General features: G+C 35.7%; 1 protein-coding gene across 1 annotated transcript; it reads left to right on the top strand.

The window, feature by feature from the left end:
- Nucleotides 1-5,988: 5,988 nt before the first annotated feature.
- Nucleotides 5,989-13,419, top strand: LOC104084771 (T-complex protein 1 subunit epsilon). The gene is made up of 9 exons (XM_009588725.4): nucleotides 5,989-6,305; nucleotides 8,189-8,507; nucleotides 8,735-9,083; nucleotides 9,680-9,812; nucleotides 9,917-9,969; nucleotides 10,361-10,463; nucleotides 12,323-12,489; nucleotides 12,579-12,692; nucleotides 13,000-13,419. The coding sequence occupies exons 1-9, from the start codon at nucleotides 6,107-6,109 to the stop codon at nucleotides 13,168-13,170; spliced, it is 1,608 nt and encodes a 535-aa protein (XP_009587020.1). The 5' UTR covers nucleotides 5,989-6,106; the 3' UTR covers nucleotides 13,171-13,419.
- Nucleotides 13,420-14,088: the final 669 nt, after the last annotated feature.

Raw genomic sequence — 14,088 nt, 5'->3', positions numbered from 1 at the left:
CGGTCATGACTTTCTACACATAAGAGAGATTGACTCAAATCTACATCCGGGAGATTGTTCACTTGCATGGTGTACCTGTTTCTATTATCTCGGATAGTGGTACTCAGTTTATCTCGCATTTTTGGAGAGCTGTGCAACGTGAGTTAGGCATGCAGGTTAAGTTGAGTACATCATTTCATCCTCAAATGGATGGGTAGTCCAAGCAAACCATCAAATCTTGGAGGATATGTTGAGGGCCTGCACTATTGACTTTGGAGGCCAGTGGGATCAGTTTTTACCATTAGAGGAGTTTGCATATAACAACAACTACTAATCTAGTATCGAGATGACTTCATATGAGGCCATATATGGGAGATGATGTCGTTCTCCGATTGGTTGGTTTGAGCCTGGGGAGGCTAGATTATTGGGCACAAATTTGGTTAGCGATACATTGGAGAAAGTGAAGTTGATTTAGGACAGGCTTCGCACCGCACAGTCTAGGCAGAAGAGTTATGCCGATTGGAAGGCTCGTGATATGGCATTCATGGTGGCTCCTCCTTACTTTTCCTCCAAATATAACGTTGACGGGACCCGAGGCGGCTCCTCCTTACTTTTGTTCTTCATGTAGGATTGCTTCCCTTTCTTGCTAAAGAGTTTAGTGGAATATCCTTATTTGAGAAGATGATTTATTTTGTTTTGAAAGACTTTACAGTCAATGGTCTTATGACCATGATCATTGTGGAACTCGCACTAGGATTTTTTACTCCGCCACTAACTCAGATATATTAATGTTGAAGTTGTAATCATCAAGCTTTGGCTAGAGGTGGTAATCACTGACTTTTGATGCTTTCGGTTCTTTCCCTGCTCGATGTGGTATTACATCATTCCTTCGCCTAGAGTTTCTATTATCCCGAATCGGCCTTTGCCTCAGGTCATTTTTTCGACGCGAAGGCTTGGAATAAGGTTCGTACCTGACCTTGGAGTCTTGGTATCTAGCATCTTCTCGTTTACGGACCGCTTTTGGACGATTGTTGTATCCCCTTGTATCTTTTGTTTTCTTGAATCTGGATAGCGTTGAGATATCATCTTCTATTCGAAGCTTAGTGCTATATTTGTGGTACACGTCGTTCCATGTCTTGAGTGAGAATTCCTGAAGATTATCTTTGGGCCTCCTAATAGCTTCCAAACTTTTATCATTCAGGTTTATTGTAAAGGTAATGCCTGCCCAGTTGTCTGGCACGGTGGGGAGCAATATCCTTTCCCTTTGGTATCGCTGTATAAAATCCCAGAGCAGTTCTGTGTTTTCTTGTTGAATTTTAAAATATCCTCCATTCGTATTTCTACCTACTGTCCTCCGGAGTGTGCTTTTCTGAAAGTATATGCAAGTTCAACAAAGGAACCAATAGAATTTTCAGGTAGATGGGAGTACCAAGTTAGGGATCCTTTGGTGTAGGTCTTTTCCAATTTCTTGACGAGTACATACTCAATTTCTTCTTTCGTGAGACCACTCCCTTTGATTCGGTTGTATAGGCCATGATGTGGTCATGTGGATCTGAAGTTTCGTCATATTTGGAAATATCCGACATTTCAAACTTCTTTGGGACAGGTAAAGGGGCAACACTCGGCTAATATAGTTACTGAGGGTATTTGTTTGTGTCAATTCCTTTGATGACAGGTGGAACTCCTAGGATCTATTTGATCCGCTCGTTCTGCTCCTTGACATGTTGTTGTAAGGTAGAAATTTTGTAATTCAGAATTTTCGGTCGTACATGAGCCCGCGACTTAAGTGTTATTCGGAAGTCCCCTCATTCCCATATTCCTTAGTTTGAAATTGGGTGTTTCTATGTCGACATGCACCCTTGGAGGCGGGGTTGGTATTGCTACCGTAGCGCCACTTGTAAGAACCCTTAATGCCTATCTGATCTGAGCATTCAATTATTGTTGTTGCGTCATAAAATCTTTCACTGTCGCCTCTAACGTGCATCGTCATCACCCCTACTAGTGGATCTTGCTAGAAAATTCTCCCTTGAATTGGATGGCGATATTCCGAAAGATTGATCATTTGGAGTTCATGATCCTCTAGTTTGTTCTAAAAGCTGGACCACCGGGGTCACATCCTGATTATTGACTCTATACATGGTGTTTTTCTTGAATAGGCAACGAGCAAGCGAGAATAGTAGAAAAATTAAAAAGAAGCATTATGACTTTGGATCAAATGCTCAAGGGCTCTACGGTGGGCACCAAACTGTTTAACCCAAAAACTAATTTTAAAAAAATAATTATGCTAAGGCCACTAGCAAACAGAATAATCCAAAGTATATATAATAAAATAACGGACAATAATGATGAATAAACAAAATAGAGATTGAGATAAAAGAATTATTATTGAGTGTTGGCCTCTGATATGGCTATATTGGAGTGTACAAGAATCCTTGAAAGAAATAATCAAGATGTATGTAGAATAAACAGTAAGCAATGTGTTGTGTGTTATAAGGTGTGTATTATAAGTGAGTAAGGTAAAGTATTTCTAGCGGAAGTGGGATGTGATATTTTGAAGTGAGTAAGGTAAGGTATCTATAGCCTAAGTAGGATGTGGCATTCAAAATTTCTAGCCCTACATCGTGTAAGTAGTTAGTGAGAAGGCAAAATCCATGCTGGCGATGACTGTGATAGCGTAATAGACGTGGGCCATGATCTCCGGAAGATTTCAGGCACAATAAAGTTTGACACTGAAGGTGTATAATCTATTTTGGGTACAAGCTCTTCCGATTGCTCTTGCTCCGAATTTAGATGGACAATCCTGGCTATGACTCTACTGTTATTGCGATTTTGGCCTTCGAGCTTATGGATCCCGAACCGCTCCCGTCACGTGTGATTATTTTGTCATACCACGTGGTGAGACCGATTTTTACCAATACAATAAAAGCTATAGAAATTACAATAACTACGCCTCAAAAGCTACAATAGATGCCAGAAAATAGATGAAATATAACATAAAATGCAAAAACTCAACCTTTAATTTTTTTTTACTTTTAAATTTTTTTAAATTAATTAACCCTTGAAATTCATTAAATATTTGACGGCGGCTAAAAATGCTCACATTTAGCAAAATTTTAAAATATCTCTCTCTCTCTCTCTCTATATATATATATATATATATATATATATATTAGGGCCACTCAAACATTACATGACACCTTCTATACTTCAGAGTTAGGATTTATCTATTTTCCTATTTTTGGCTATTTCCTTGATTTATGTGTTGTGCGTCAAATAGTTTTAAAATAAAATAAAAAACTCAATAGTCACGTCTCTTCCGTTTATACTTCTTTTCCCTTGGTTTTCGACGCTTCCCACTTCGTTAAACAATACGATTCTTCTTTCTTCCACTTTTTCACTCTCACTTCTCCAAGACCCTTTTCAATTATCTGTTATACTTTTTATTATTTTTTCTTTGACAAAAATTTTATATTCTCTCCTTTTTAATTATTTTTACTGAAAAAGTTTGTTCCCGTTTTACTTCTGATGACGATCGAAAAGCAACTTCAATGGCCATCAACAAGAAATTCGAGAAGATTATGGCAGTCACATCAATGATTTCTACTAAAGTTTACAGATTATGTGTGAGTGGTTTTCACTTTTGTGGCAGTTGTTGCTGTTGGGAATTTGTATTCAATATATATCTCATAATCCAGAGGTCCAATATGCGGTGAACAGAAAGATGGTTGAGATTAATTTCAAGTAGTAATGAGCAAAAACTACAAGTATACGCAAATGGACCAGAAGACTTGTATCAGACAAAGCTTTAGAGATTTTCCTGTTGTTATTTTTACCTGTAGAAATATTCGTGTTGCTTTCTCATTATTTATTCATACTAACATGATAGGAAGGTGACAAGTTGCTTAGAGAGACTAATTCAATGTATTTTTTTATGCCAGGTTAGTTCCTCTGTTTTTCTGTTCTTAAGTTGAAAGCAAGTTTCTAAAGGTATTATTCCATATAGTTTTTATGTCAATTATGTTCTATGTTAATAAATAACTTATACTTCTCATTTCCTCAATTTTATGTAAATGGCTTAGATACTTTGATGTCTTTCATATATTTTACTGAAGAGCGTAGGCATATTTATTTGTTAATTGCTAGGACCAAAAACTATATCAATAATAGTAAGTGTTGAAGCTATTTTGAGATAATCGTTGCCAGATAATTTATATATCTTCAACGAAAATGAACCAAATAATAAACTCCCTAGACTGTCCAGTTGTCAATGAGACCGAAACTTAAATTTTTTGTTGATGTTGTAGCTTCTCTTCACTTTTTGAAGATATTGTGTGTATTGAATTGATAGGAAAAACTTAGTTTTCAAAACAAATAAATAGTTTTTTTTTGATATTATGGAAAATCATGTATATTGTGGGTGGTACATAAGATGGAAGAAGTGATTTTAGAGTGAAAAGGTTATTGGTTATGGAAAGTTAGAGAAGAAAGAAAACATTAATAAACATTCCTTCTGAAAAAAATGAATGAATTAGGAATAAGTGAGAAAGGAAAGAAGATTAGGAAAAAGGAAGAAAAAACAGAAAAAGGTAAAAGAAAGACGAGTGAAATTACATAAGAAGTTCACAAAATTTGATTTCATGGATTTGGAGCAAATATCTTTTTTTACCATTAATTAGCTTCTTCGATAAGATGGTGAGGGAATGTGATATATACAATATGTTATTATGCCAACCAGAGTATGAATGACTATAGGGCTTTGACATCTTCAAAAGAGCCAAATCCTAAAAAAAATGGTATGTCAATCATAAGTTTCTTCTCTAAGACCAAATAGTTAACTTCTATTTTTCTTTTTCTTCTTTTTATATCATTAATTGGTTCTCTTTTCCCTTTGTATTGTATATTATTACAATTATAACAATGAAGGCAAGTAAGTTGTGAGCACAATAAAGATATAGTAGGTGAGGATAATGAAGAGTCGTAGTATAAACATCAATAGCTAACTTCTTCCTTTCTATGAGTTGGTTGTATCCCTTTAGTATGTTTTGTGACTCCATTATCTTTAATCTCCTGGTTTTCTTTTGCTTTTCTTCTTCTTATAAACTTTCACTGCTTGGTGGAAAAAAAGAAAGAGGAAAATTAATATAACAAGTAGCAGACTAGCAGAAGGAAGGAGAAAGAAAAGGAAAAGATAATCACATAGAATAAAGAGGAAAGTTGGTAATAGGAATTCATTTAGATGATGAAAATTGATAGGGATATTAAGTAATATGATATAAAGAAAAAGAAGAGCAATGAAAGGGAAAATTTAAAAGGAAAGGAAAACAATTTTTTTTTTCTCCCCTGTTTTTTGTTTAATGCATTTTTTTCATTTTTTTAAACTTGAATAGAAGAAAAGTTCATTAAATAAAAGTTCTTTATCTAATGAAAGTAAAACAAAAATAAAAAACAAGTTATTAGGTACATGCTTTTGAAATAGACTAAGAGGATAGTGGTTCACCTATCCAAACACAAAATATATGAAGAAATATCTTAAAACTCTTTTTAACGACAAACGATAAAATCTATCCAAACATTGTATTCATCAAACTATACAATACAATACAATACGATACATTATGAATGATGTGTAACAACCATCAAAACAAGTTGTTAAACTCTGATTCTACTAAAAACATTTATATTGTGATCTATTGATATATAGAATTAATTCTTATTCATATACAATAACAACAATAATTACACCTCAGACAAAGTAATCATCACTTCCTTTTTATTTATATACTTGAAAAATATTATCTCTTTTAGAGTAAATTTATGAAACTATCATTTCTAGATTTAATGGCATTTTTCCATTCGCGCGGCAAATTCCCTATTCAGTATAATATATTTGAGAGACTATTTCAAAATTCACATTTTCGTTTTTTTAAAAATATACTAAGCTCACCCGACCCGACTCTATATTTGAGAAACGGGGCATGTGTATAAAAGCGGGAGTATTTTCATGTTTAGGGTTTATCGCAGCTAGGGTTCTGAAACCCTTCTAGATTCATCGCGAAACTCTCTTTCTGTCATCGTCGCCAGAGATTTTCAGTATCCGATCTGACCGGAGAGCAGGTCACCGGAAACAATGGCTTTAGCTTTCGATGAATTCGGAAGGCCGTTCATAATATTAAGGGAGCAAGAACAGAAAACCAGATTAAGAGGCCTCGATGCTCAAAAGGCCAACATTTCCGCCGGAAAAGCTGTTGCGCGTATCCTGCGTACCTCATTGGGTCCTAAAGGCATGGATAAGATGCTTCAGAGCCCCGACGGCGATGTCACCATCAGTATATTCTTATTCCATACTATTCATTCAAGTTTGATTTACCTTATTCTAGCTCCGTATTACTACTTTTGAGATTTACGGTTTAAAAAAGGTGTCCTTTTTGGTTTTGATTTGATTTTTTTAGAACTTGTTATTTGGTGTGTTCGGTATGGAGGTGAATGTTTCCGTAGATAAATGCTTTCGTGCAAAGTGCTCTCCAGGAAGTTTGCTCGGTGAGCAGAAAATATTTTCAGGAAAAAATATTTGTTAAGGATTGATAAGAATTGGATAGTGTTTTAATGAAAATTTTGAGCTTCAAAGATTCATTGTATTGTTTAAGCAATGGTTGCCACAAGTGATATGGAGTATGAGCTGGGATACAGAAAGGAATATGATTTTGAGCATGAGCGAGGGAGGTCAGTTTCCACATCTTGGTGGAAAATGTGTCCTGGGAAAATATTCATTGGTAATCAAACACCAAAAATGATATCCTGATAGAACATACTTTGACACGTTTTATTTTTAAGTAAGTGGATTCTGCTTTGCTAGTTGTAATCTTGAGATTCTGAATAACATGTGAGAAACTGTAAAATCAGTAGATTTGATTCTGTTAGGTGTATCTCATTTAGTCGTAGATGCATAACTGATCCTGAGAAATTTCGTCTGAGGTTGCAATGAGTGAGCTGATGAGTTCTTTTTCAGTAGTTAGGCGTAGTAGAATATTTTTTTTATCAACTTAGTAGAATATTGACTGTGACCAGATAGAGTTCTAGCATCCAGTTAATTATGCTCCTACAGTTGGGACCTCCATTGTTTGTTTAAGTTTTGTCTATTCCATTTAATCTGTTTGATGTGATGTATAACAGTATGGGTGTCTGCAATTACTTGTGGTTTTCAGAGGAATTCAAAGTGAATAGTACTTACCCTTGATACATTTTATTCATGGGAGTTGGCTTTGTTAAGTGTTTTAGGATGTGATATTAGTTTGTACAGATTAGTAGTATTTCTGATGTGGGAATTGTGAACAGTCAAGGGAGGAAATCTTTACTTTATGTCTATTCTTGTTCATTTCCTTACAAGGTTCAACTGTGAAGGATACATTATAATGTTTGAGAAGTAACAATACCATTTATTGCTTTTGGAGTCTATTGTTAGAGCAGTTTATGTTATAGTTTATTCCGTGTGTTCCCCTCTAAGAGGATCTGTTTTGTTTTCCTTGGAGTGGGGTGGGGTCGGGGTTGGGTTTGGGGTGGGGGGGAACGGGTGTGTGTGGCTTTACTGTTATTAGCCTCATGCATGCCTTCCCTATAAGAATTCAAAATGACCCTGCTTCTTATGATTTTCTAATCAATGTTCTTGGAAATGTAGTTTTTGTGATGGACCATAGGGCATCACACAGTAATTTTTCCTTGGAGCTTTGCCTTATTCAAAAGGCAAGCCATTTGAGGCCCTTCTTTAAGCTTTTTGATGAGGTCATGTTTCTTTTCTTTCTTTGAGATGTGCCTTTATTCTATACAGTAGTTATAATCTACTCATGTTTGGGAATATAAAATGACCCTGCTTCTTATGATTTTCTAATCAATGTTCTTGGAAATGTAGTTTTTGTGATGGACCATAGGGCATCACACAGTAATTTTTCCTTGGAGCTTTGCCTTATTCAAAAGGCAAGCCATTTGAGGCCCTTCTTTAAGCTTTTTGATGAGGTCATGTTTCTTTTCTTTCTTTGAGATGTGCCTTTATTCTATACAGTAGTTATAATCTACTCATGTTTGGCAAGAGCAGTAATAGTTTGAACGAATAGTTGACACTACTTTGAGCTCTTCTTTTTCTTCATCCAATCTATGCATACAAATCTCATCACTTTTTTTTTTGGAATTTTCTAATATTGGAGATTTGTATTGTCAGCAAATGATGGTGCAACCATTTTGGAGCAGATGGATGTTGACAATCAGATTGCAAAGTTGATGGTTGAGTTGTCACGAAGTCAAGATTACGAAATTGGTGATGGAACCACTGGAGTTGTTGTCATGGCTGGGGCACTTCTAGAACAAGCAGAGAAGTTGTTAGAACGTGGTATTCATCCTATACGGGTTGCAGAAGGGTATGAAATGGCTTCAAGGATTGCAGTTGAGCATTTGGAGCGTGTAGCAAACAAGTTTGAATTCGGTCTGAATGATGTTGAGCCTTTGATTCAAACCTGCATGACTACTTTGTCATCCAAGATGTAAGTGACATGTCAATTTCAGTGTCTGGTTAGGATTTCATATGTTGTGACCTTATTAAAAAAGGATTTCATATGTTGTGTAATTGTACTTTATCACGTTGCGGACAGGCCTGTAATTTATTCAGGAAATGCATCATGGATTCTATTTGCTACTCCTGATACTGATTACAATGCTGACAACCCTGCAGCAAAATTTTACTTGTTTTGATATGAATGATTTACTGCAGTGTGAATAGATGCAAGCGTAGCATGGCTGAAATTGCTGTTAAAGCAGTTCTAGCAGTTGCTGATTTAGAGAGGAAGGATGTAAACCTGGACTTAATTAAAGTTGAAGGAAAAGTTGGTGGAAAACTAGAGGACACAGAGCTAATTTATGGTATTGTAGTTGACAAAGATATGAGTCATCCACAGATGCCAAAGCAAATAGAGGATGCCAAAATTGCGATTCTGACATGTCCTTTTGAGCCTCCAAAGCCAAAGACCAAGCATAAGGTTGACATTGATTCTGTGGAAAAGTTTCAAACTTTACGCCAACAAGAGCAGAAGTATTTTGATGACATGGTTCAGAAATGCAAGGTAAATCTGCAGCATTTGTATATGAGTTATAGATGGTTGAGAAACCTTCTCTACAGGAAAATAAGAAGAAAGAGTTGAACCTATTCTTTTTGTTCCAATAAGGCAATGAAAATGGGAGGGTTGGGGCAATAAAAGCTTAATGGATGTGTCTTAGCCCTAGCCCTTATAGATGGATTGGAGTAATGTAAAGTCTATGATCAGCTAAAACTGTAGTTTTTTCCCTGAATTTTCAGGTGATAATGTTGCAAAACCAATTCCCTTCTCAGTTCTCTCACACATACATTTATTTCTTTAAGCAAAGGAATTTGTTGTTTCCAGACATTTTTCGCATATGCAAAACTAAATTAAGAATGCAATGCAGAGATATCTGTTCTCCCCTTCTCCTACCGTGTGGTCTGCTATTAGCATGAACAAGTAGAGGCAGTCGATGCCAATGTTTAGCTCACAATTATCATTGACTCGTATATAAAGGACCTTCATTTGGTGGTGCGATATCTATGATGTGAGGTTTTAGGGCCTATTCAGTATGTGGTTTTACATGCAGTTGATCTTATATGGAGCTTCATTTGTCTAACAACTGTGCCAATACCTAACAGGATGTTGGTGCTACATTAGTTATCTGCCAGTGGGGTTTTGATGATGAAGCAAATCACTTGTTAATGCATAGAAATTTGCCTGCTGTTAGATGGGTAGGTGGTGTGGAATTGGAGCTAATAGCAATTGCCACAGGTTTGTGTCTACTTTTCTTATTGATATGATGCCTTCATCTTCCTGTGTTTCTGTTGGATCTGCTACTTTAATTGCATGTTCTTGGTATTTGTGCATCTGATTAGGTGGGAGAATAGTACCAAGGTTTCAAGAGTTGACACCTGAAAAACTTGGCAAGGTACACCCCTTTAGACACCTTTCTTTCTTCTCTAATTGTGGACGTATATTATGTATCTATGAAACATCGTGGACATGTATGGTCTAAGTTTTGTGTGGAAGTTGTTAAAAAGAGGATTGGTTAGTTTTCTCAAAGCAAATAACCGGCTTATCTTAAAGGTTATGGATAGGTTATGCATCTTTTGCATATATTGTTAATGAAATGCACAAATATGTTGTGAAAGGCTTTCTCGTCCAGTAATACCTAGGAACAACAGACATTCATAGCTTGCTAAGTATTCCATGAGAGCCTTTTCATTTCATTAATCTTTCTATTTTTACTAATGTTACTCCATGTGCTTATGGATCTGTACTTCTCTCTACCGGCTAAATATGATGTTTTATAAGTTCAGGCTGGTATAGTTCGGGAGAAGTCTTTTGGTACTACAAAGGACAGAATGATATACATTGAACATTGTGCAAATTCAAGGGCAGTAACTATATTCATACGTGGTGGTAAGTTGGTTGCCTGCTAGAATGCCTTGTTAGTACATTCTACTATTGATGGAAATTTGCATTTGTTGGATTTTGATCTCTTTTTTAATTGTTAATCAATGTTGCTGCTGAAATGCCTTATTAGTTCATTCTGCTGCTGATGGAAATTACATGTAGTTTTTTGTCATTTTTTTAGCTGTTAATCTGTATTCACAATTATAACTTGTATTTGGATATTCTGTACTTTGCCCTTGCCCTGTCTGTGCATGTTCATTGGATTGTGACAGTTAATCATTTACTATTGAACTCTACATATTGATGCTCCTTGGATCTAGGTGACAGTACATAATGTCATGACCTTTTCAATAATGCCTTTGTAATTTCAAGGAGATTTTTTGTTGAGGGTAATCAAGCATTAATTCTCTTTTGAAGCATTTTTTTCCCCTCAAGAGTTTGAGGACAACTCAATTCGTGCTGAGTTGAAATAGTTTGGTCTGTCAGTCTATTTAAGTGTTTGCGTGGTTCAGATGGTCCAGACTTTACCCAAACAGGAAAAACCAAACCACTATTGACTGAGAAATAAAAACCAAACGAGTCAAAATACTCCCTTTGTATCCCAATTTATGTGGCACCATTTGACATGGCATGGAGTTTAAGAAAGAAAAGAAGATTTTTGAAACTTGTGGTCTAAAATAAGCCATTGAGATTTGTGTGGCTAGAAATCATCTCATTGAGGGTAAACCAAAAATTTTAAAATTAACTTATTTCTAAATTCAGAAAAGTGACATCCTTTTTGGGATAAACTTATAGCCTGTTTTGCCAAGCTTGTAAAATAAGCTTATTTGGCAAAGTGCTTTTCAAAAAGGTACTTTTTGGTGAGAACTAGGTTGTGCTTGGCTAATTAAATTGAAAAGTACTTTTGAGCAACAATTAGTGTTTGGCCAAGCTTTTAGAAAGTGCTTCTAAGTGTATTTTTCTCAAAAGTGCTTTTCAAAAAAATATTTTTAGGGAGAATCTGTTTCTCTTGCTTCTCTAAAACTGCTTCTGCTTTTACTCAAAATCACTTTTTGTCCTTCTAAAAGCTTGGCCAAAACCTTAGTTTGGGAAAAAATCACTTTTGGCTTAAAAAAAGCACTTTTGGCCAAAGAGAAGCTTCCCCAAACAGGCTATAAAAAGGAAGGAGTGCTATATAAATTGGGACGGAGGGAATAATATTTAAATCAGATGGTTCTTGCTGTATGCAATGTCATTGGTTTGATTTGATTTGGTTTAACATTTAAAAAAAATCTTTTTCCCGTAACATTACATTGTATGAAAGTGAAAAATCATTCGTTAAAATCGAACATGCTTTTGTAATTACTTGTCAACTTGGACATGCCATTTAAAATATACCTAATAAACAAATCCATGACCACAAAAAAAGTCTTAACAAAAAAGTAAAGCACATTTTAAATGCTCAGTGAATAGCATTTTCTCAAAAAGTGCTTATTTAGGATAAGCAATACATAGATCAGTTTGGTTTTCTACGGTTTAAATTGATAACCAAAATAAAATTGAAACTCTATGGCCTTTCTATTTTTCAAAACCAAAACGAACGGTACAATTTCTGGAAGATAGATTGGTTTATTAAAATCCCCCCCCCCCAAAACCCGGTCTAAGTGTATCTAACCTGGGAATTAATCTAAAAGTATGCATAGTTTGCTGTCATCAAGGTTGGTGCCATTTGTTCGGGGTGGAGTTCATGGTGCAGTGTGTTTTAACCTATGCAAATTTGAGGTTCTTGTTCTAAAGATTATGGTGCAGTATGTGAAATGACATTACATACGGCAAGAACCATCATGAATTTGGATGCCTGAGTTGTTATTTGATCATTTGTACAGGCAACAAGATGATGATAGAGGAGACAAAACGTAGTATCCATGATGCTTTATGCGTTGCTAGAAATCTAATTCGCAACAATTCAATTGTGTATGGTGGTGGTTCAGCAGAGATTTCTTGCTCAATTGCTGTGGAAGCAGCTGCTGATAAACACCCAGGAGTTGAGCAGGTAGCGTTACTTTTTCTCTTTCAATTTTTCTTTATATGCCTTTTGTATTTAACTGTCATTAGCTGAGGCCTCAATCCTTCTCTCTGCAGTATGCGATCAGGGCATTTGCTGATGCTTTGGATTCTGTCCCAATGGCACTTGCTGAGAACAGTGGTCTCCAGCCCATTGAAACTCTATCTGCTGTTAAGGCTCAGCAAATTAAGGTAATCCAGCTTATTAGTACCTAGGATCAATATTTAAACCAGTCCAATATTGAAGAGTCATACTATGACATCCCAGGCTGTTGAGTAAGAACAAGAAAAAAGTTTCAGAAGCTGTTCTTTCCATTTTCTGTCCTATGTATCCAATGTTTTTAGAACAATTTTTTTATAACCTTATGACATGTCCCAGGCTGTTGAGTGTTAGAAAAAGAAAAAAGTTTCAGACGTTGTTCTTCCCATTTCTGTCATGTATGTATCCGATGTTTTCAAAACAATTGTTATAACCTGTAACTTCAAATCTTTTACGCAGGAGAACAATCCCTGCTGTGGAATAGACTGCAATGATGTTGGCACAAACGACATGCGTGAGCAAAATGTCTTCGAGACTCTAATTGGGAAGCAACAACAGATATTGCTTGCAACTCAGGTTGTCAAGATGATTCTAAAGATTGATGACGTGATTTCTCCATCTGAGTATTGATGTTAAGTACTAGAATGCTATATTTTTCTTTGACTAAAAAGGAGATGAATGTTTTCCTTTTTCGCTATGCCAACCCGCAAGTTTTGTTGGGTGAAAATTTCATGATCTTTTGCTTTGGTTTCTATGTTGTGTATTTGAGTACAGCTTGTTAGGTTGATGAACTGTACTCATTCATTTGTTTTCAATTTGATTGATGATCAGTGTCTGTCACTGTATGCTCTATCAAAAGCTTATCTTTTGCTAGTCTCAGATTTTGCCACTTTACTCAGCTAGAATGCTAAAAAATTTAAGTTTGCGTGTGCTCTCATCTGAATTTGGTGGCTCCTTATGTAATGAACATCTTAGAAGTATTCTATCATCTCTTGCTAGCAACAGTGCTCTAGAAGTGTTTGTAACTGTATTAACACGTGGTGGCATTTAAATGCCACTGAACTATTTGTCTTTAGCTGTAAATGTGAAACGTGAGATGTATGAAACCAGCAGCAATTTAGTAAACAGGCTAACAGCATTGTGCTGATGATGGTTTGGTCATTGCGTGCTAAGAAAGTTGAATAAGTAAAGTCATGTTCATTTCCTTGTCATCCTACGTTCAGATCTAAGGTTTGCTTTCTGTGGTTTTCATTTTCGATGTCTTTTTGGTTATTGTTACATCGAAAATATTCAGTCAGTGTCGCCTTAACATCGTAAGATGCCTTATAAGTTGTGCCCCTGTAGTTCAAGTAATCAACACAACATGTACATTGGCTATACGTTTGGAAGTAGGTTATCGTTTTGGATTCCTATAGAAGATTTCAACCTAAATTGAATTATTATGATATTTAATTTCACGTTTCATCCATCTGGGTAGGGGTGTATATGGATCGGGTTGATTCGGTTTTTATCAACAACCAAACCAAATCAACTATATCGGTTCAGTAA

This window comes from Nicotiana tomentosiformis, chromosome 12 (genome assembly GCF_000390325.3).
Source record: "Nicotiana tomentosiformis chromosome 12, ASM39032v3, whole genome shotgun sequence".
Lineage (NCBI taxonomy): Eukaryota > Viridiplantae > Streptophyta > Magnoliopsida > Solanales > Solanaceae > Nicotiana > Nicotiana tomentosiformis.
The sequence above is the reverse complement of the archived record's forward strand: the minus strand, read 5'-3'. Positions and strand labels throughout refer to the sequence as shown.

Coding starts and splice junctions, on each gene's coding strand:
- LOC104084771 (XM_009588725.4), top strand. CDS start 6,107: ATGGCTTTAGCTTTCGATGAATTCGGAAGGCCGTTCATAATATTAAGG. Junction 9,084..9,679: donor ACATGGTTCAGAAATGCAAG/GTAAATCTGCAG, acceptor AATACCTAACAG/GATGTTGGTGCTACATTAGT. Junction 12,693..12,999: donor TTAAGGCTCAGCAAATTAAG/GTAATCCAGCTT, acceptor TCTTTTACGCAG/GAGAACAATCCCTGCTGTGG.